Here is a 23,313-nt window from a genome sequence, read left to right on the forward strand (position 1 = left end):
TAAAACCTAATTTTAATAAATAATTAAAAGCAAAAAATAGCTTCACAAAAAAGTTTCAAGACCTTTATGGTTTTAGCTTGGGCCTTATGGTACCATGGCAAGACCTCAGAAATTAGAGGCAGAGAGCTCAGGCTTATGGTGGGGAGAGGGCTGGGGAATAAATTATGCTTGCATCTTCTTGGGGACCAGGTGCTTTGCGGACACCAGTGAAGCATGGTGTCCATCCGATACCTCCATCCTCCTCAGCATGGAGGGCAAGGAGCCAGAGGGAGCAAGAAAGGGAAACTGACTGGTCATTGTGTAGGTTTGACTCAACAATTAATTAATTAGCTCTAAGCAGTTTAGAATAATTTTGTAATTGTATGTTGCTGTCTTTTGTTTTTACATTGCCTAATTTCCCTGTCTTCCTCCCATTCCCATCTCATAGAATAATTTTTCATTTCAGTCTAATAATTAGTACTCTTGACAATAGTGTGTCTCTCATCAGTGTTGGTATTCCAGCCACCAGTGCAGAGATGGACCCTTTTGTGCCTGCTCATCTTGGTCTGCTCTTACCTGTTTCTTAATAACTTAATAATAAGCAAATATCAGCGACCAGAGAGCTGGCCTCAGCTCCAGGAAGACCAGAGTTTATTTAAGTGTCTTTGACACTTGACCTCTTGGGTTTCTAGGTAAGATGAGAAACCTACTTTGGAGGAGAGCATTTTCTCATCTGATGGTTCTCTAGACCAGTGAAATCACATCACTACTCTGCGACCATTTCAGCAAAAAATCAAATAAAGAAAAAGTCACATATAATAAACTATTTACATCTTGCTAAAAGGCATAATAAATCTTTTCCCCACAAAGGTACTTAGTGTTCTGTGACTCATGCCGGCCTTTTCTGCCTATGCACTTAACCAGATTTTTTGCTGTTTTTAAAAGGGCCTGTTGACATGATCATTTTGCTTCTGCTTTTTGTGCTGTGCACCAAAGGCCTTGGTGAAGTGGCTGTGAGTCTTGAGGATCTGGCATCAGCCAGATGGCTGGCATCAGCCCTGGCCTGGCCTCTCATGGTGGGGAGGTCATGATATTTCTGAGCCTCAGTTTGCTTATGTGTGAAATGAAGCCTCTGATTCTGCAACCAACCTCATAGCTAAAATTATGTAGGACCTTACAATATTACCCTGGGGGGGAGGCTATTATTACTGTCATTTTACAGTTGAGGGAACTGAGGCAAACACCAGTTCAGTGACTTTCCCAGGGTCCCACCGCTAGTGAATGTCTGAGGCCACATTTGAATTTGGGGCATCCTGCCTCCAAGCTCAGTGCTTTATCCACCCAGGATTCCCCAGGAGGGAAATATAAATATTAATACCTCCAGTTTACAAATGAAAAATCCCCAAGTCACAGATTGGCTCCTGGCTCTGGGAAAAGAGGGCTTGGACACCAGGTCTCTGAAGGAGCTCCCTCAAGCAGAGGTTCTCTGCTGCTGCCCAAGCTGCTGCAGAGTGGGGGTCCATTTTTCTCTCAGGCTCTTCCTGAACAGTGTAGTCTCAGCCTTGCTCGGGGTCTTGCTGGTGGTACTCATCGCCTTCTACATCTTCGTGGAGTTCTTTATCAACCCCATGCGACTTCGGACCAACAAACACTTTGAAGGTGAGATCCTTTTCCTGGAACTGGAGGAAGAAAGTCGAATGCCTCTCTTCCCTCTCTCCTTTCCTTCTGCAAGCATTAAAGACCGACTGGTCCTGGGCTGGGGCAGGTTTGTCTGTCTGACCTCTTAGACCTTCACAGCCTCTCTCAAGAGGCTGAGCAGAAGCAAGTGTGGAGAGTCAAGCTGCGCAGGACTCATCTAGATCAGAGGTCTGAGGGAGAGATCAGGGTGTTGTGGAGGAGGGTCCTTTGGGTCAGGAGAGGAGGGAGAGTGGCGGCCAGACTGGAGTGGGCAGTGGGAAGGGGAGAACTAGGAGACAGGACTGGAGACAGGGACTGGGGGCAGACAGAGCTTGAGGTGCAGGCCTGCCGGAGACTGGGGCAAGGAGCTTCTTAGACCCGGAGCTCTAGGGGGCATGGCCCTTCCCCCTCGACATTGCTTTGCTGAGGGGACTTCTACCTGGGAACCACCTCTGGGGGGTCCTTCTGTCTCTCCCTGCCATCCTCTGAGCCAGCAGTGTCCTATGTTTCTTTTTCAGTCCTGAAGAACCACACAGATGTATGGTTTGTGTTTCTCCCAGCGGCCCCTGTGGAGACTCAGGCTCCTGCCATCCTTGTCTTGGCTGCCCTGCTCATCCTGCTGGGCCTTCTCTCAGTGGTGTTGCTGGGACATCTCCTCTGCTTTCACATTTATCTCAGTATGTGACTTGGCATTTCCATCATCCCTTGCCCATCTTGGACTGAGTAGTCTAGTGGCATTAGAGCTTCTTTTTGTCTTGGGTGAGGGGAGCAGGGAAAAAGGGAGGTCTTGACAACCTCCACCCATCCAGTATCAGGATAATTCAGGGAGAGGTCCCTGGATCTGTGGCTCCTCCTGGGGCTGTTGCTCCCTAGCAATAGGAACTTGGGCATGGAATACCCCCTCTTAGCCTTAGTTTCTTCATTGTAAAATGAGAGGGTTGAAACAGATGAAGGCGAAGGTCGGTCCCTTCCAGGTTTCTCTCTGCCCTGATGTTGTGTGACATTCCAGAACGGCCAGTTTCCTGATAGTAAGAGGCCATACCCTCCCCATGCCGAATTTCTGTTGCAGTTGCTCTGTTCCCCACATGGTGGCACTCCTTTCTGTGGAATTTAGAGCCTCTAGGAGCCAGTCAGCTGTCCGGTAGTCCTGGAGCAGAGCTCCTGGGCTCCCCGAGGTCTGCAAGAGCTGGACCACTAAGAGCGACCTTAAGTGAAAGCCAGGAACCATCAGTTAGGCCTGTTCTTACAGTCAAAGTTATCTCCAAGACACAGGATGGGTGGCTCGTAGGCACCCATCTTCCTGGATGCTGAGCAGCATTCTGAGGAAAAAAAGAAAAAAGACCCAAGGCTATCATTTTCCTGTCCCCTTTTCCTTGGCATGTTCCCCCACTGCCCCTTCCTTAGGATGTAACAACCAGGGCTCCTGCTGACATTCTGGGCCTCCTTCATCCCACCAAGAGTGATTCTCTGTGCAGCCCACCTCCCTACAGGCCAATGGATGACTGCCTCTCCTATGGGATTGGGGGGACCACTGGGCTGGACCTGGGTCCTCAGTAAAGTGTTTCTCCTGTCCCCCTTCTCCAGTATGGCACAAACTAACCACCTATGAGTACATCGTACAGCAGCGACCCCCACGGGAGACGAAGGAACCCCCAAAGGAACCGAAGATGCAGCCCATTCAGGTACACGTGGCTCAGTGAGAAAGTGTGAATGCAGGGAAGGTCTGGGTTAGGGGTTTGTTGGGTGGGGAAGGGGCCAAGAAGACCTCCTCACTCCTGTGGCCAAATTATGCCAAGTGATATACTCACCATAGGCCTTGGTTTCCTTGTTTATAAAAGTAAGGGGTTGGACTTGATAGTCTCAAAAGTCTTTTCTAGCTCAAGGTTTATAGTTCTATGAACTTTAAAAATTTTAAAATACATTTTACTGATATCTTTTATTTTTTATCACATTTCCTAATATATCCCTTTCCTCCACCCCTCCTAGAGAATCATCCTCTTAAATAAGAAATAGGAAGAGGAGGGGGAGGTTCAGTAAAACTGATTAAGATGTCAGAAAAGGGCAGTAATTGCAGTTTTTCACATCTATGGTCCCCATTTCTCTGGGACCAAGCTTGGTCTTTTATAATTTCATAGGATTCAAGGGTTTTTTTTTTTTTTTTAACATTTTTATTTAAAGTTTTGAGTTCCAAATTCTCTCCCTTCATCCTTCCTTCCCCATTCCACTCACTGAGACAGCAAGCATCCAGATAGAGGTGTACAGTTAGGTAAAACATTTCCATATTAGTCATTGTGTACAAGAAGACTCGAATAAAAGAAAAAAATGAAAGTCAACAATAGAATGCTTCAGTCTGTATTCAGTCAATATCAGTTCTTTCTCTAGAGGCAGATAGTATTCTTCATCCATCATTAGTCCTCTGGGATTATCTTGGATCATTGTTTGCTAAATTATTCATAGTCCTTCATTGAACAATATTGCAGTTACTGTGTACAAAGTTCTCCTAGTTCTTACATGCATTCGTTCATGTAAGTCTTTTTAGGTTTTTCTAGCATTCAGTTTTAACTGTTTCATTGTTGTAGTCATTGAATATTTTGTTTACAAAGTTCTGCTTATTTATTTTGCATCAATTCATAGGTCTTCCTGTCTCTGTCTTTATCACATTCAATATTTTTTAGAGCACAGAAATATTCAACTACACTCATGGATCATCATTTGTTTAGCCATTTCCCAAGCTCAATGGGTATCTCCTTTGTTTCCAGTTCTTTGCTGCCACAAAAAGTTCTGCTGTAAACAGTTTGGTGTGTATGGGACTTTCTTTTTGCCATTGATCTCCTTTGGGTGTATCCTTAGTGGTAGGATCTTTAGGTCAAAGGATGTGAATCTTTTAGTCATTCTCCTTGAGCTGCTTTCTAGACAGGTTGGTCCAATTCATAGCTTGGTCCCTTCACAATGGACAATGCCCACCTTTTACAATTTTGGCCAATTTGTTGGGTTTAAAGTAACATCTCAGAGTTCTTCTTACTTTGCATTTCTCTGAATATTTGTGATTTGGAGCATTCTTTCATATACTTATTAATAAATCGTGGGGTTTTTTGAGCACTGTGCTTTTCCTTTGAGAGCTTATCTTTTGGGGAATTATCTTTGGGCATATATAGTTCTATTATTTATCTGTTTTTCTTGGAAGGACAGCTAGGTGGCACTTTGGATAGACCTAGAGTCAGAAAGACTCATTTTTCTGACTAAGCCTGTGGGCAAGTCATTTAAACCTATTTGCCTCAGTTTCTTCATCTGTAAAATGAGGGGAGTTCAAAGTAGGTATGGATAATAATTATAATTCTTTAGTGCCTTCAGTGACATCCTTGCCATATCCCTGTGAAGTCACAGGGAGAAGGAAATAATCAAACCCTCTAGTATCTCTGGCAAGAGAATTCCAAAAAAAAAAAATATGATCATGAAGAGTCAGCCACAAATAACAACAAATATCTTAGATATTAGACCTGTGTCAAAGATATTTGATACAAGGTTGTTTTCTTTGTCAACTCCTTATCTTCTTAGCAGCCACATTTGCATTAATTTTTGTTTATGCAAAAGCTTTTCAATTTTATATATAATAAAAATTACCTATTTAATAATTTTAATCACCTCTGTCCCTTGTTTGGATAAGAATTCATACCTGGGAGAGATACTATATATGAGCTGCTTTTCTTCAAATTTTTTATGGTATGATCTTTAATATTCATATTACATATCCATTTTGAATTTGCTTTATAGTATAAGATTATTGGTATAAGCCTAATTTATGAGATTACTTTCCAGCTTTCCCAACAATTCTTATCAGAGAATTATTTCCTAGGTATATTGTTATTTCTGATTCATTCTTCTATAGTCTGTTCCATTAATCTTCTTGTCTTTTTTAGACAGTAACAAAGTTTTGAAGATTATTATTTTATAATATATATAGGGGTCTAGTAGTATTTATTATCTTTTGTTTTTCCATTTTTCATTTTTCTCTAAGTCTCTTATTCCTCTGAGTGAATTTGTCATTATTTTGTCTAGTTCTGTAAAGTATCTCTTTGGTGGTTTGATCCTATGAACTATTAAAGAGGGCCTGGTTTCTTTGAAAACTGGATTTGACTGGGTGCTGATAGAATTTGATAGGGATAAATAAAAGTAAAGTCCTAATCTTAGGGGGAAAAATCCACTCTACTAACTAAAGAAGAGGAAGATATAGTTCAGCAAGTGTCCACGGGAAATGAAGAATACTAGAGTTTATTAACTGACTAAAAGCCCAGTGTTAGTCAGCAGAGAAGCACGGCAGGCAATAGCGCTAATGTATCTTAAGGGAATTTAATAACAGAGGTCTTGTGCCCAGGATTAAATTTGATAGTCCTGTTACTTTGTTCTGGGCAGGCCACATCTAAAAGAATTTTGTCATTTCTAGGCATCTCATTGTAAGAGGATATTAATATCAATGTAACCAGAAAAGGGTATCCAGTGTAATGAGATGACTTGAAATAGAATCTTAAGTATTACTTGAAGGAATTCAAGTGATGTTGGACCCAAAGAAGAGAAAATTTGTGGTGGGGAGGGGAAAGGTATAGGAGAGCTTGTGGTACACCACTTTTAAGTTATCTGAATTTTTTTGCTGAGCTCCAGAGGGAAGAACTAGGACCAGTGAATGAAATCTCAGAGAAGAAGGGACTTTCTAACAATTAGAACTGTTAAATAAATGGATATCATGACTTAGGAAAAAATGAATTCATTGTGATTGGATGTATTTATTCAAGCAGAGGTTGGGAAAACCTCCTTGCTGAAGTTATAGAGAAGATTCCTGCTTCATATAGGACCTGAACGAGGAGACCTGAGGGCCTTCTAGTTTGGAGATTCCATGATTCTGTAATCTTGGAGTCTTGTTGGGATTTGCCCTGGACTGAAGACAGTTTTTGTTCATCAGACACAGCCGGAGCTTTCTTGCTGGAAGGTATGAGTTGTAAAGAACTAGGAAGTGGGACAGGCTGGGGCTTTGAGAAAGGAATGGAGAAGCCCAAGAAAGTGCAGTATCACCAACCAGGAAAATGATGGCAGCAGCACTAGATGCTGTGGCCTGGGGCCCCGAATGCCCAAACCCCCAGCTCCAGCTATGTAGGACTCATTTCTAAAGTCTGCCACAACCTTGAGGGCACTCTTGAGGTTTAGGGAAAGGCAGAGAGTCCTTGAGCCTCTAGAGTTTGGAGAGTGTTGCTATGTGGAGTCTTTATTTGACATTCCATTATACTGGAAATAGAAATGTAAGAAATGATCTTCAATTGGAGAAAGTGAGAGGGGGTTCAAAGTAGGTATGGATAATATAATTCTTTAGTGTCTTTAGTGACATCCTTGCCACAGCCCTGTGAAGTCACATCATGAGTAGGATCATCCCCACTTTACAGATGAGGAAATCAGAAGACTCCCTTCAGAGTTCCATATCTGAGGGTCTTTCCACTACTTCCTGCTACCTCACCGTCGTTGTCATCAGTGATGACGTACTCAGAATCCACTGGGATGTGATGGAGCTCCTGGGGCTCCAGAGTCAACAGACTCGCTGGACTTGGGAGCCTGGGTATCACCCAGCTTGGTCTCAGTTTCTTCCTCTGTAAAGTGGAGAATTTGAATTCCATGTTCTCTACATGTCCTGATTAGTTCTAACATTCTGTGGTGTGTGGTTTCATACATTTATACAATGTCAAAGGTAATATTAAATAATATTAAATATTAAGCCTAAGAAGTCATCTAGTCCATTCCTCTTTTTTTTGTGAACGAGGAAACTGAGGACTAGAAATGACTTAACCAGGTAGGCTGCAATAAAGCCATGATTTGAGTCCAGATCCTCTTGATTCTAAAGCCAGCCATACCCTCAGTTTGCCAGTAGGAACAATGGGCCTCCCTCCTCAGACTTTTCTCCAGGCCAAAGCCAAGAATGGTAACTCTAGGCCATGGGGTTTTAAAGGGACTGGATACCCCAGTAGTTCTGCCTGCTACTCAAAAAGTTGGCTCTTGTTGGCCTCTGACTAAATTTCTCCGGGGCCATTTACCTTTCCTCCAAACCAGCCCGTTGGGGCAGGAAGAGTTAAAACATCGAACTGAACCAGGGACTAGTCCCCAGGGAGCCAGAGCCGGAGGTGGAGTTTCCAGCTGGAGAATCCACACACAGCTGTTCCCTTCTCCCCTCTCTCCTCCCTCCTGCCCCCCCCATCCCTCGAGCCAGATAGAATGTGTGTAGGGTGTTGGAGACCAGCCTGGTTCCCATTCCTGTGCCTGGGTGCTTTCTGGAAGTCAGAGCACATTTGGGGCCAGAAGTCCAGGGATTGTGGGGGGGGGGGGGTCCTGAGGGCCTATGTTCCACGGATCCCCTCAGGGAGTAATCAAGCTGAGAAGATGCCAGTGAAGTTGTCATGAGAAACACTAACCCACCAGATTCTTCAAGCTCCCCCTCATAGCAACCAGATACAAACACAAACAGGCTAGGAGGCCCAGGCTCTCTGAGCAGCCTCTGCAGCCTCCTCCCCCACACACGAGCCCAGGTTGACCCACTACTAAAGAATACTATTAACTGGTCCAAGGAAGGCCTTGTCTCCCCAACTTCCCCACCCCTAACTTACAACAGGTCTTCTGTTCTCAGGGTGGAAGAAATAAGACCACTTCCCACCCACCAAGAACATGCAGCCTCTAGGCCCATATTACAAATAGTAGGCCCTAAGAGTCACTGACACTAACTTAGTGATAGTGGTGTTAAGGGGACAGGCACAAGAAGCCCTGGAGAATGTGGGCTCACTACCAACCGAGTGGCTCCTGGAAGTGATTGCCTACCCGTCTTCCTTGAGAGGCTCCAGGTCCAGATTAGCAAACCTGCCCCCTCCACGCTCTCTACCTATGTTGTTCTGTGTTGTTCTGGTGGGGATCCTTTTCTTCAGGGTAGTGGAGTGGAGTCAGAGTTCCAGACTTACCACTGATTACTCATGGGCCCTTTCCCTCTCTAGACCCCAGCTTCCTATCTTTGAAAGGGCTTTGCACTGGATGAGCTCCCAGGTCTCTTCTAGCTCCGATGGTTTCATCTCCTAATGTCCCTAAGGTTCCCCTCAACTCTGGCACCCTGCTCTGAAGTCCCCCTTGGTTCCAGATCCCTGTACCCCAATTTCCCCCTTGGCTCTGGTACCCTGCTCCCTGAAGTCCCCCCTCAACTCTGGCACCCTGCACCCTGAGGTCCCTCTTGGCTCCAATACCCTGCTCCCTGAGGTCCCCCTCAACTCTGGCACCCTGCACCCTGAGGTCCCTCTTGGCTCTAATACCCTGCTCCCTGAGGTCCCCCCTCAACTCTGGCACCCTGCACCCTGAGGTCCCTCTCGGCTCCAATACCCTGTTCCCTGAGGTCCCCCTCGTCTCTGACACCCCAATTTCTTGCTGCTAGCAGAGTTGGTGGAGGCCATTGGGCAACAAAAGATAAGGACAGTTCAGAGGAGAGTGTGGGGAAGCTGGATTCACAGTCACAGCCTGAAGTGTCCAACAGGCATCCACCTCCTACTCTGGGAACCCCCCCCCCTTCAAAAGCACTGTGTTACTTCTTTATTTGGGCTCAGGACAAGCAGCATCCCCTAGTATGAGTTAGTCTACTCTCTAGCTCTCTGTGTTTGGAATTTTCCCAAACCCATATATGCTTTAAAAAAAAAAAAGATGGACTTTTGGAGTCAATGCTTTCAAACACATCCTTATGGATCTGCCTCAGAAATGTGTCCACTTGAAGCAGGGAGGAGGAGTATGGCTATAGATCCTGATGTCTGCCCCTTCTCTGAGTAAGTTTGGTTCATATGATTCAGGTGAACAAATCTAGGCTGCATCTGGAACAAAGCTTCCTCAGCTTCAGTCTGCTAATTCTCATGAGTTCTGTTCATGTTCTGAAGAATACACTGTGACCCTGAACTGACAGCTAAGTCAACACAACCAACATTTAATTGAGTGGTTATTGTGGGCTAAAAGGCAAAAACAAAGGTACCCCTCAGACTTCCCCCAGTCTACCCTTCCCACCCCCCAGGAGCTGATATTCATACTGTGAATGCTCCCTCCAATTCACCAAAAACTGATAGAAGAAGATTAAGGCCTCAGCAACAGACCCTCTTCAGCCTCCACTGCCTTGTCTCTAGCCCCTCCCTATCATATTCTCTTTACCACATAGAAGTCAATCTGATCCAAAAAGTGGAGAGAAGTGGCCATTAAGGAAATGTGTCCACCCCTCATCATGCATCTCATATAATAGGGTCAGAGCTTGGTTTTGAACCCAAGTCCCTTGACACAAATACATTATTTTTTCACTACCACACCCTGCCTCAATGAGCAAAAACATTGAGCACCAACTACATTTCTAGATCTCTGGAGAAAGAAGTATATAGTCTGGTTGAAGAGACAACTTACATACAGGAACAGATAACTAATAAGACGAGTGAGAAGTATTGACAAGGGGTGTAAGAGACTTGAGAAGGAAGAAATCATTACAGGTCCAGGGAGCTGGGCTTTCCTGGAGGATCTATAGCTGAAAAAGCAACAAAAATTTTTGTAGAACATTTCAGGAGCAGGAATAAGAGGGTTCAAAAATCTGGGAGTGGGAAAATAGACCATCATGAGCAGACCTGTTTGGAAGGATGAGCAGGGTGGTGACAGACTAGAAATGTTGGGGACAGATCATGGAAGGTTTTAAGAAAGTGGGACTTTGTCTTCCAAATACTAAGTAGCTGATGGAGACTCACAGGCAACAGGGAGCCAATTACATTAGTTTTCCTGTAGGAATAACTTGAAAGGGGTTTTTAGAAGCATGTGCAGCAGTCTGTGCAGGGAGAGAACATAACTAGACTGGAGGCGGGGAAATCAGCCCTTTATTACAAAAATCCAATGGAAAAAGTGATGATGACTAGTACTGGAGGAAAGGCAGTGGGAATGGAGAGGGATACCCAGCTTAATCTGAACCATCAAGTTAGAAGAGTAGACCTTTGGAGTCAAATGTGAATCCCTTGAAGTCTCTCATGAAATCACACAATGATGGTGTGAAAAAGTTTCTTAATTCTCCCTAGTGTTTTGTCTGGGACCAAAATGAGATTTGTATCAGAGGCAAGACGGGGGAGTATATTAGGGAGCAAAGGTCATTACCACTTTTTCTATTGCCTTGGGATAGTAATGGAGAGGAATTTGCCAATTTTTTCCCTCACTCTCCCAAAGAGGATTCCAAGAGACCACCTCCATGGCTCTGGCAGCTGAATCCTGTTCATGTATGCCCCTTCCTTTCTCCTAGTTTGAGGACAGTAGATGGCTAAGATGATTGACTTCAGGACACAGCCCTTTGTCCCCTCTGCTGGATCTTGTCCCAGGTCTGCCATCTTGCCCTTTTTCTTGTCTAAACTTGAATGGGCTGAGTTGGATCCTTTCAGGCATGATCTTTCTAAGGGCAGGGTGTGCCACACTCCTCTCCAGAGAGTTGTCTGGGCTTGCCCTCAGCATGGAGGGCAACCAGGCTGGAAGACCAGGATCTGGGCAAGCCAGGGATGATGGGAGATGCTGGGTTTGCCCAATGCTGGTGGATCCCTGGTCCTTCTGGATTCAGGTAACAATCATTCTCTCAGAAGCTTGAACCAGCTGCTTCCTTCAACACAAATGAGACTGAAATCTGCTTCAGGCTTGAGAAACACTTTAAAGGCATCAATATTTCATTTAATCTTCATCACAACCCTGTAAAGTAGATCCTGTTTTATTCTGATTTTGCAAATGATTAGATTGAAGGTTGGAGAGGCCCTGGTAACTAGATTGTGCCATGTTACAAAATGTTGGGCCTGGGGTCAGGAGGACCTGTCTTCCAACCAAAACCAATCTCAGACAAGTACCAGTTGTGTGACTCTGGGCAAATCATTTAACCTTGTATATCTTCGGATTTTTCATCTGTAAAATGAACTAGGGAATGAAATGGCAAATCAATATCTTTGTTGAGAACACCCCAAATGGGGTCATGAAGAGTCAGGCAGGACAGAAAAACAACTGAACAACTGGAGTCCTCAAAGATTTAAATCTGTATTAAGACAGGAAGCTAAGATCTGGAGATCTTAGTGAACCACCAATTTATTGAGTCAGCAGTGAGAGGCAACATCTCAAAAAAGGCTATTGGGATCTTGGTAGCCCAAGATTGAAAGATGCCCAGTTTCCAGGACAGTGTAGTAAAAAAATAAGAATTAACACTTATGTGGCATGTCAAGGTATTCTAATTTCTTTGCACATACCTTTGATCCTCTAAATAATCCCTTGAATGCAGTCCATCAGTAAACTTTTTTCTCTTTATTATTTTTTCAATTACACTTTAGCATGTTTTTAAAAAATTTTTCAGTTCCAAATTCTCTTCCTCCTCTCCTACCTCCATGAGACATTAAGCAATTTAATATAGATTATATTATATGCAGTCATGCAAAACATTTCTCTATTAATCATGTTATGAAAGAAAACACAGACTCCCCAAAAAACCCACCCAAAAAAGGTGAAAAATACTATGCTTTATTTTGCATTCAGTCTTCATCACTTCTCTTTTTGGAGGTGGATAATATTTTTCATGAGTTATTTGGAATGGTTTTGGATCACTGTACAGGTCAAAATAGTTAAGTCTTTCACAATTGATCATTGTACAATATTGCTATGTACAATGTTCTCCTGGTTCTGCTCATTTCACTTTGCATCAATTCCTATAAGTCCAGGTTTAGCTGAAATCATCCTCTATATTACTTCTTATAGTACAATAGAATTCTTTCACAACCATCTACCACACCTTATGTTCAACCATTACCAGTTGATGGATATCCCCTCAATTTCTGATTCTTTACCACTATGGGAAGAACTGCTATAAATGTTTTTGTTCATATTGTATTTTGTCTTTTTTCTAAATCTTTCCTGGATACAAACCTAGTTGTGGTATTGCTGGGTCAAAGGGTATACATGATTTTATAGTCTTTGGAATAAGTAAATCTCTAAAGTCCTATGTATCAGACTAAGCACTGGAGATACAAAGAAAGGTAAAAACAGCTCTTTTCCTTAGGGATCTTGAATCTTAATGGAGAAATGCTGTATAAATAATCAGGTAAGATATATGTGTGTGTGTATATATATATATACATATATATATACAGGAAAGGTTCTTTACCTTTTATGTTTTATGGACTCTGTTGATGGTATGGTGAAGCCTATGAACTTCCTCCTTGGTATAATAGATTTTTAAATACATAAAATAGAATTTCTAAGAAAACCCTCCTGTAGAAAGTGAGATTTAAGCTGAGACTTGAAGGAAGCCTGGGAAATTGAGGCAAAACTGAGGTAATAGGGTCTTCCAAGCATGAGAGATGGCCAGAGGTGGGAGGTAGAATGTTGGGTTTGTGTTCTGAGACATTATGATCCCCCAATTTACAAATGAGGCAAACAGAGGCTAAGGGACTTGCTTAGGGTCTCACAGATAAGGATGGAATCAGGATTTGAACTCAGGTCTTCCTGACTTCCATGCCTATTACTGCATCCACACAGATGCCTTGGAATAAGAAGTTGATAGTTCCCTCTAGATTTTGCCCTTGTCTAGCATATGGGGTTTAGTTCTGACCATCACAGCTTGAGGACATCGATAAGCCAGAGATCATCAGAATGTTCCAGGATAATGAAGCACCTTATTTCCTCTTTATCTTTAATACTTTAATTTCATTCTCTTATTTTATTGATGTAAACATTTCCAGAACTTTGTTAAATAATAACAGGAAAAGTGGGTATCCTTACTTTACTCTCAGATTTATAGGAAAAGATTCGATTTCACATAAATGAATGAAGAGTCATTTATCAAGCACTTATGGTGTACCTGACCCTGGGGCTACAAATACAAGATCTCAATACACTCTCTGCCCTCAAGGAGCTTGCATTTTAATTTTTAACCCAGCATAAGTGATTGATTGATTGACAAAATCCAAAGCCATGAGCAGTGAATATTGTCTGTGGACTTCTAACCTTCACCTATCCTCAAGTCCTGCTTGGTCTTTATCATTTTATTTACTTGTGACTTTTTTGTTGCTCACAGCTGTGAGAGGCAATAGGATGTGTTTCCTCTTCTAATTGTTTTGTAGCTTGATCTTTAATATTAAAGCTGTGTGTGCAATTATTTTGTATAAGGAAATATGGTGGAAGGGGTTGGTCTGAGCTTAGTTTTTGCCAGATTGCTTTCCAGTTTTCTTAGCATTGAGTTATTGAATTCTGTTGATTCTGAATCTCCTTTGTGTAATCTGTTTCATTGATCTATCTCTATTTTTTTCCCCTAATACCAGATGGTTTGGATGACTGCTGTTTTATAATACAGTTTTGAGGTGTGAAAGTGTTGTTCACTCTTTGTCCTTACTTCTTTTCATCATTTCTCTTGATGGTTTAGATATGTTGTTTTTCCAAATTAATTTTATTATCAAGTTCTGTAACGTGTCCCCTTGGTAATTTGATTGACTTAACATTAAAAGTGTAAATTAATTTTGGTAATTGAGTCATTTTTATTATATTGACATGGCCTAATCATGAGCAATAATTATTCCACCAGCTGTGTATATTGTTCTTTATTTCTTTAGGGAGCACTTTATACTTGAGTCTATATAAGGTTGGGTTTTTTTTTTTTAGGTTTTTGCAAGGCAAATGGGGTTAAGTGGCTTGCCCAAGGCCACACAGCTAGGTGATTATTAAGTGTCTGAGGTCAGATTTGAACTCAGGTACTCCTGACTCCAGGGTTCACCACCTAGCAGCCCCTATATAAGGCTTTTTTTTAAGGAATATTTTGTAATTAAATCTAATCAAGGCTTTGTATGCTTGATTAAGTTAAGCATCAGATTTTTTAAATGAATTTTATGGTTATTTTGAATGAGATTTCTCTTTTTATGATTTCTTGTATTTTGTTATTATATAGAAATGATTTTAAGGATTTATTTTGTAGTCTGTAGCTTTACTATAGTTAATATCTCAATTAGTATCTTTGTTGATTCTGGATTTTCTAAATAAACCATCATATCGGTAGCAAACAAAGATAATTTTATTTCCTCTTTAGCTATCTTCATTACTTTGATTTCTTTCTCTTATTTTATTGTTTTTAGCACTCCCAGAACTATAGCAAATAATAATAGGAAAAGTGGGCATCCTTGCTTTACTCTCAGATTTATTGGAAAAGGTTCTAGTGTATTTCCATTGCATATAATGCTTGCTTTTGTTTTTAATGATATTTTTAAAAAGACTTCATTATACCTATACTTGGGTAGAGCTTTTAGCATAAAAGTGTTGTATTTTATCAAAGGCTTTTTCTGCATCTCTTGAGATGATCATGTTGTTTTGGATAGTTTGGTTTTTAATTTGATTAATTATATTGATCTAATGTCAGACATTGCATTCCTTGCATTCCCCTTGATCATAATGAATGATTTCTTAGATAAATCTCTGTAGTCTTTTTGATAAGATTTTATTTAAAGTTTTTGAGTCAATGCTCAGTAATAATACTGGCCTAAAGTTTTCTTTCTATATTTGTTTTATATATTAGAACTATATTTGTCTCATAAAAGGATTCTGGTAGGATTCTTTTTTATATAATTTCTGAGAACTATTTGAGAAGTTTAGGTACTGTTTTTAATAGTTTTATAGAATTCTGAAAATTCATCAGATTCAGGAGCTTTCCCCTCCCCCCCTTTGTTTTTTTTTAAATTTGGTTATTTAAGATCTCTAGTCTTCTGATAGTTTGATTATTCTGTGTTTTTTGGTATCTATTGTTGTATTCTCAGTTTTGTTAGCATGTAACTGTGCATAACATGTTCTGATTATTCTCTTTATTCTGATTTTGCTGTGATTTTTACCTTGCTTGTTTACTATTTTGTAGATTTGCTTTTCTGCTTTCTTATTGTTAATCAGATTAGCTAAGAGTTTATCCAATTTATTAGTCTTTTCAAAGAATCAGCTTATAGTTTTATTTTTCATTTCTAATTTATATATTTCTCCTTTATTTTAGCATTTTGTGATTATTTTAGGTTTGTTGACTTTCTAATTTTAAAAAATATTCAATTTATTAATCCTTTCTTTTTCTAGTTTGTTAATATATGTTTGGAAGTATATGATTTTTCCCCTGAGAACTACTTTGGTTGCATCCCCAAAATTTTCATTTTTATCTTTTTTTTTTTAACAAAGTCATAAATTGTTCCCTTTATTTGTTCTTTGACCCACTCGTTATTTAGGATTTTATTATTAAATCTCCATTTCAATCTGTATCTTTTGTTTATGTTCCTTGAATCAATTATTATTTTTATTCCATTATAGCTTGTAAAGGATATATGAATTATTTCTGCTTTTTTAACATTTGTTTATAATTTCTTCATATCCTGGCATGATTTATTTTTGTAAAGGTTCCATTGGTGCTGAGGAATATGTAAATTCTTTTGCTGTCCCATTTAGAAAATACCATAAAATACCATTGAATTCTAGTTTCTCCAGGAATTTTTTTTAGTTCCAAATTTTCCCATTTGTTTATCTCTCTGTTACACTCATCCAAAACATTTGAAGTCTCCTATGACTATTGTTTTATTATCTATGCTTTGTAATTCAGATAATGTTTTATTAATTTGAATGCTAATGCATTTGGAGCATATAAATTTATTACTAATAATGGTATGTATGGTTCCTTTTAGCATAATATGGTTTTCAATTTATTGCTATTTATTTTTTGTATATTTGTTTTTGCTTAGAATTCACTTTGATGCATAGTAAATTTTTTTATCCCCTTTTATTTTTTGCATGCCTTTTATTTTAAATGTGTTTCTTGTAAGCAGTGATTATAGGATTTTGTTTTCTTTTCCAAACTGTCACTTTTTTATTGTTTAATGCATTCATATTTAAAGTTATAATAATTGAGTTTTTATTTTCTTCCACATATCTCTAATTTTTTTCAAGTTATGATTTCCTCCCTTCTTCTAGAAATATAGTGCTGGTGCTTGAATGATTTTACCTCAGTCCTTTCTTAAGGTGACATTATTTCCATTGGTTCTTTTACCCTTATCCCTGATCCCCTCTTTTCTCCTTGTTATTCCTTTCCCTTTGGGGTTTTGATTATTATTATTAGTTCCTTTTTTTCTCCTACTTTTATCTGGTTATATAATTCTTCCCCCTTCCCCACCTCAGTCAAGTATAATGCCCTTTTCTCTCCTCCTCTTTAGCTAGTACTGTTCATTAGTTTTTTTAAAAAATTTCATTTCTTTACACTTCCTTCCAAAAAGTGATTTTTTTTCTCTCTTCATTACCCATTTTTTCTTTCTTACTCTTGACCCTCATTCTCTGATTCATGGCCCCTATATTATCTGGTCTCTCTTCTCCGTTTTCATCATACATTCAAAGCTTCTAAGTCTGGGGATAGCCTCTCTAGGCAGTTTCTACCCTTGTCTTGTAGAGTGTGCCTCACTCCCAGAACAATGCCAACTATTACAGATATTAAAGAAGATACTGCCCCATAGTAGGACCTTTCCTTTATCATGTCACTGATTGGTAGCCTTCCACTGATCTTATACCCTCCCTTGCTTATTTTTTCCTCACATTTGCTTCAGAGTAACCTTGGATCCCTATTTTCCCACTCCCCCAGGTACCAGTTGCCCCCAGGGGTTTCCAACTCCCCCTCTCCTGAGGTTAGATGAACAGATTTTCAAACATAAAATCACCCAGGTCACCAGGTCACAATCAGTCTCTCTCTCTCTCTCTCTCTCTCTCTCTCTCTCTTTCTCTTTCCTATTTATTTTCCCAACCAATTGCAATGATAGTTTTCAAGAATCATTTTTTTTTGCAAGGTTTTGAGTTTTACATTTTTCTCCCTCCCTCTTCTCCCTCCTCTCCCTGACAGAAAACAATCTAAGGTAAGTTATACATGTATAACTATGCCAAACATAGATCCATATTAATCATTCACAGTCTCTCTTTACCCTTAAGATCATTTATTAGTGGGACTCTTCCTACCACTAAAGTAGGCCTCCTTTTTTTCTGTTCGATCCTACCCCTTCCTCCCCTGCTCTTTTCTTTTTGAGACCCCAGGGGTCAACTTCCCCTTGATTTGACTCCTGTACCTCACATGCATGGTCCCATCCATGCTTACATGTACTTTCCCATGTTGTAATACCACAGAAAAATATTGATTCAGCCATAGGTGAGGAATTGCTCAGGTCTGTCTACAAAGCTTTCTGTCCACCTCTTCACTCTTAGCTCTGCCAGTTTTCTGCTTTGCCCATCTTGTGTACATTTAGAAGGATGTCTCATACTGGTCTTTCTTTGGTTGCTCTATCACTCTAGCTGTGCCCGTCTCTTCTATTTACTCACTTCCTCTTCATTTCTGTTGTTTGGAGTATTCAAGAAGCAAATCATCTCTCCAGTTCTGGTTTTCTTTTTAAAGATGTTTGAAATGTCTCTTTATTATTGAATGCCTTTCATGTATGGTTAAGTAACCATGAGCTCCGCTGCTCTTCAGGACACATCACTTTTCCCTCTTCCTTTTTCTAGTGGCTACAGAGTAGCCTTTATGGTATTCGAATCCCTTTTTCTTTGTATTTGAAGGTGTTACTTCTCATCACTTGCAAACTTATTTCTGAATTTCATTGTTAAATCTAGCTACTATGTATCTTGGAATCTACATCCTTGATTTTTTTTTCCTGGAGGCAATCTATGAATTCTTTTGATTGGCACTACATTTTCTATGTTCAGAAGTTCAGTACAATTCACTTTTATTATATCCTTCATTGTGGTGTTAAGGTTTTTGGTCCTGTTGTGTTCTTCTGGGAAACCTATAATCCTTAGCTATGCAGCATACATCCTTGTTTGTACAGTAAATATTTTTCTCCTAAAGTTGTTTTTTACTCCTATTCTTCTGGATTACCTTTTCACTCCTGTGTATTTGCATTTCCAATCATTTGCTCTTTTGTTTCTTTGGTGAGGCTTACCATTGCAGATTCAATTTTTTTTCTTTTCTGCTTATATTTTTTGCTGTTCAGGACATATGCTGCTTTCATCATTCTCATTTCTCTTTTGAGTCACTCAGGAACAGTTGGCTGTGGTTTCATATTCTCAAATTCCACAGGGTCTTCTGTCTCATCCAATATTGGCTCACTTTTCTTTGTTTTGCCTTATTTATTCATAGATGCCTGGACTTGCTTATTAGATCTAGAAGCCATATTTTTTCTGTTGTTGCTATTTTCCCTGTTGATTTATATGCTTATGTTCAAGGTTTTTTGATTTTCTTCTTCCTTAAATCTTTGGAAAATTCAGTCTACTTCCTCCTCCCTTACTTTCCCCTACTTCTCACTTTGTAACTCCTTTCCCTCTGGTTGTGGTTTTCTTGGGGACTGGATCTCAGATAATCACAACCTTTTCTGAGGATGGTTAAGTTGTCTAGATTTCTGCCTCAAGTGACTTTTGGGTGGTCCAAACTGGCCCAACTGGATGTTATGCTCTTTCAGGTTTAGTGGATTGCTGTACAGTCCCCTGCCTCACCCCATTCACATTGTGTTCTGTTCCGCTCCTTCTTTTCTTCTTTGGCCCATTCAGAGTTTTGCAGCACAAGTTCTATGGGGTTGTCAGCCCTAGCACTGGCAGTTCTGAGCTTTGTAGAACTGTTGCTACAGGATTTTTCTCCTGAAGAGTTGCAGCGTTGTTGGCCGCTTCTGCACTTGTAGCCAGGGTCTCCGCAGCTCTGGAGGGAGAATTGGGTTCTGTGAGCCTGGCTCATGTCCCAAGATTTGCTAAAGTTCCCTGTGGGTCAGTGAGCTTGGGTTCATGTATTTGGGAATTTTTTTAACCTTTTGGATTCTAATTGTCCTAAACGACAGAGTCACTGAGATTGGTTTATTGTTGGGGCGTAATTTCTGTTCTAGGGAAATTTGAGAGGTTATAGGGATCAAAGCAAATGTCTAATCCTTCATGTTTGTTGCTCACATCACCTGTGGAGTTTATATTTTAATGGAGGAAGCTAACTTATATAAAGGGGAGCAGAAAGTAGGGAGAAGATTAAATTAGGAAGGGATGTGGATAACCCTTGGTAAAAGCTCATCTTTCAGAGCCCAGGCAGACTCCCACAGTAGGGTCCAGGTTCTGGTGGGAGAGAGGGACAAGGATGCTGAGTGGGGACAGGGGCAAGGAAGATCCTCCTGGGAGCATCAACTGAAGGGTGTGGGAATGCATTGCCTGGAGACTGGTTTGGTTTGAAGGGCTGACAGGTGGAAGACAGAGTAAATTTGTGCTTGATCCCAAAGAGCAGATCCAGGAGCCATGGCTTTATTCAAGGTGAGCTTGGGCTAGATATAGGGGCAGACCACCCTAGGAGGCCTTAACTCCCGTGAGAAGAGAAAGGAGTTCCAAACACCACAGGGAGAGCCCTGGGATGCCAAAGACCTACCCCAACCCATTCTGGGACCTTGAACAAGGCCTCTGACAGCTCTACTAATAACATTTCCAGTGGACTTTAAGATGTGAAAGCCTTCTACAAATAGTATCTCACTGGATCTTCACAGGCACCCGGGAGGGAGCGGCTATTATAATCCCATTCATACAGAGAAGTAAACTGTGGCCCTGAGAAGTTAAAGGACTTCAGGGCCACCCAGCTTGAAAGTGTCTGAGGTCAAATTTGAACTCAGGTCTTCCTGACTGCAGATCCAGTTGAACCATTATCAGGGCTCTCAGACTTAAGTCTGTTTTCTAGTCTCACCACCTCTGGCCTCTCTTCCCTGCAGAGATCTAAGAGTACAAGGGAGCTGCTGCCATGATGTTTCTCAACTTCATATGGAACAGCAAAATCCCAGGCAGTCAGATCACCCAACCAAAACTCTTTATTTCACAGATGAGGAAAGTAAGACCTTAAAGTAGGCCATGTCTTGGGGCATGTTTTGTGGATGAGCAGATTTGACCTGGCCACTTTAAGGCTCAGCAAAGATTTCTGGTTTGGGTTTTTGTCCTGGTTATTTATGGACAATTTGGAGTCCCTTTCAACTTAAGGAAGAGGTACTAAGGAAGCATCTTAGTCCTACTGAAAGAAGAGGATGGGGACACTGGCGAAAGCCCCTTCTCACCATCTTCCCAATCCAGGTATCATCCTTGAACCTTCACTCTCGCCACTGATGTCTAAGCTGCTGCCAAGCCTTGTGATTTTATTTTCAGTACATCTCTCATATCATACCTTTCCTTGGACACTAAACCACCCTGGCGCAGACCCTCATCGTTTCACTCTTAGACTATTGTAGTAGTCTACTTTGAATATCCCCCAATGCAGTTCATTAGCCATTTGACATTTAAAGGAATTTTGCTAAAGCATAGGTTCAACAGTCCATCTCCCCCCACCCCCCAATTCAGTAAAATCCAGTGGCTCCTTGTTATCTCCAGGATAAATATAAAATGCTGTCATACAGAGATCTTTAGAACCTGCCCTCCTCCACCCCTCCAGTTTTCTTAAACCGTACAATCTTCAGGCCCCAACATATTGTGAAATTCAATGACCCTGGACTCCTGACCATTTTTTTTTTAGGTTTTTGCAAGGCAAATTGGGTTAAGTGGCTTGCCCAAGGCCACACAGCTAGGCAATTATTAAGTGTCTGAGGCTGGATTTGAACTTAGGTTCTCCTGACTCCAGGGCCTGTTTAGCGACTGTACCACCATCTAGCTGCCCCACCTGACCATTTCTTGAACAAGACCCTCCATCTTCCATCTCCAGGCATTTCCTCTGACTGTCCCTCAGGTCTCCTCAAGTCTACATAATTGATTTCCATCAAGTCCCAGCAACCCCCCCCTTCTTCAGGAAGCCTTTCCCAGACCTTTTCAATTCTAGTCTTCTTCCTGTTGACTTTTTTCAGATTTATCTTGCACATGGAATGTACATCATTATCTGCACTCATTCAATTGTGAGCTCCTTGAGAGGAAAGACTGTCTCCTTCTCTGAGTCCCTAGCACTTTGCCCACAGACTGCGCATATTAAATGTTTATTGACTGACATTGGTTAGATTTGCTCTATACACTCATAGGCTTAAGTTTAGAGCTAGAAGGGCCTTAGAGGTCACCCAATCCAGCATTCTAATTCTACAGGGGAGGAAGCTGAGGCCCCAAAGCTGGTGTTTGCTCCTCACTGTTCAGATTCTGAGAAGCAGGACTCCTTCCCAGCCCTCCAGAAGCTTGTTTGTGTGGCCTGAATTGGAGCCCATAGGACCTAAAGAGCTGGGAATTCTGGCAGAGCTTAGTCTGGGTCTAAAGCTGGACAGAGTGGCCTGGGGAGGAAGAGACCTGAGAGATTATCTGGGTAACCTCTCATTTTTAAAAAGGTTTATAACACTCTTCTCATTGAAAGCTCTCTTGTTCCTCTCTCACCACTCAAACACACAATAGAACCCTGGTTTGTAACAAAGTTAAACTAGATAAATCCAAACCTTGGCCAGGCTCTATTCTGTACTGGCATTCTGGTACCACTCTGCCAAGAGGAGTCCAAGAGGATCCTTAGTCTTCTAAAGTCAATAAAAGTTACTGCTGTTTGGCTTGGATGTCTTTCATAGTTGTTTTCCTTTACATATGGTGGTCATCATCTAACTTGGCTCCAAATCAGCCCACACAAATCCCCCAAGTTTGTCTAAATTCTCCATATTTATCATTTTTATGTTGCAGTATCACTATATTCATTATGCCACAGGTTGTTCAGCCATTCCCAATTGATGGGCCACCACTTTTTCCAATTTTTTACCATAACAAAAATGCTACTCTAAATATTTGTATATTTTTCCTTGCCTTTTATACATTTTGGAGTCTAGGCCTAGTATTCCTGAGGTCTGAGAGATCAGATGACTGGCTCAAAGGCACAGAGGTACCAACATACAGAACTGAGATTCAAACCAAGGTTCTAGGTTCTCCAACTCCAGGGTTCTTCCCACAACACCATGAGGCCTGGAGATAGATGTCAGTAACTTCCCTTTGGGTCACCACAGACAGGAAGAAACAGGGTAGGCAAAGGAGGCCTTCATTCTGATTATCAGGTTTCTGGTTTTTCCTGCTAGCATATCAGGTTATAGTGAAGGCTACTCTAAAATTTCCTGGGAATTCAAGGAGATTAAAAAACCTGGAAAAAGTGAATATAAAGAATCAACTTGGGATAGTTCTAAATCTGCTCTAAGATGCTAGTTGGACCATCTCCATAGTAGCTGGGAGTATGGATGAAGCTTTGGCTATTAGTTTACAAAAGGAAAACCTTACTTGTGAGCCCCCCTCTCCCCCCACCTCCCATTCCCAACAGGTTTGGACCCAGAACATGCTGTAGCATAAAGTATGATGAACGGTGGTTTCAGAAGACCTGGGTTCTGGTTCTGCCACTGCCATTCACTCACAGGTGTCCCCTTGGAAGGGGCTTTTGAAAGCCCTGGAGTCGGGGCTGAATATCCCTTACAGCTGTAAGTTTTAATGGCTCTTCCAGTTCTCAAATTGTATCCAGTTCCTTTCAAGTCAGATACTCTGTTCTTTATTTATTCTCCTCTATCCTATTCTTCCTCTGCTCCTAAGGTCCCTTCCCAGCAGAGCTAGGTAGCAGGGTGGACAGAGGTCTAGACTAAAGACCAAAGT

At 41.1% G+C, this 23,313-nt stretch overlaps 1 protein-coding gene across 4 annotated transcripts in view; it reads left to right on the forward strand.

Moving 5' to 3' along the window:
* The window catches only part of ZDHHC1 (zDHHC palmitoyltransferase 1), a 48,215-nt gene that overhangs the window by 18,573 nt on the left and 6,329 nt on the right, over nt 1-23,313 (forward strand). For all 4 annotated transcript variants that reach the window (XM_074202428.1, XM_074202432.1, XM_074202433.1 and 1 more), the window contains exons 5-7: nt 1,514-1,638; nt 2,175-2,333; nt 3,241-3,338. In XM_074202428.1, coding sequence (XP_074058529.1) covers nt 1,514-1,638; nt 2,175-2,333; nt 3,241-3,338 — 382 coding nt within the window. The remainder of the gene's footprint in view (nt 1-1,513; nt 1,639-2,174; nt 2,334-3,240; nt 3,339-23,313) is intronic.

Source organism: Macrotis lagotis, chromosome 1, assembly GCF_037893015.1.
Source record: "Macrotis lagotis isolate mMagLag1 chromosome 1, bilby.v1.9.chrom.fasta, whole genome shotgun sequence".
Taxonomy (NCBI): domain Eukaryota; kingdom Metazoa; phylum Chordata; class Mammalia; order Peramelemorphia; family Peramelidae; genus Macrotis; species Macrotis lagotis.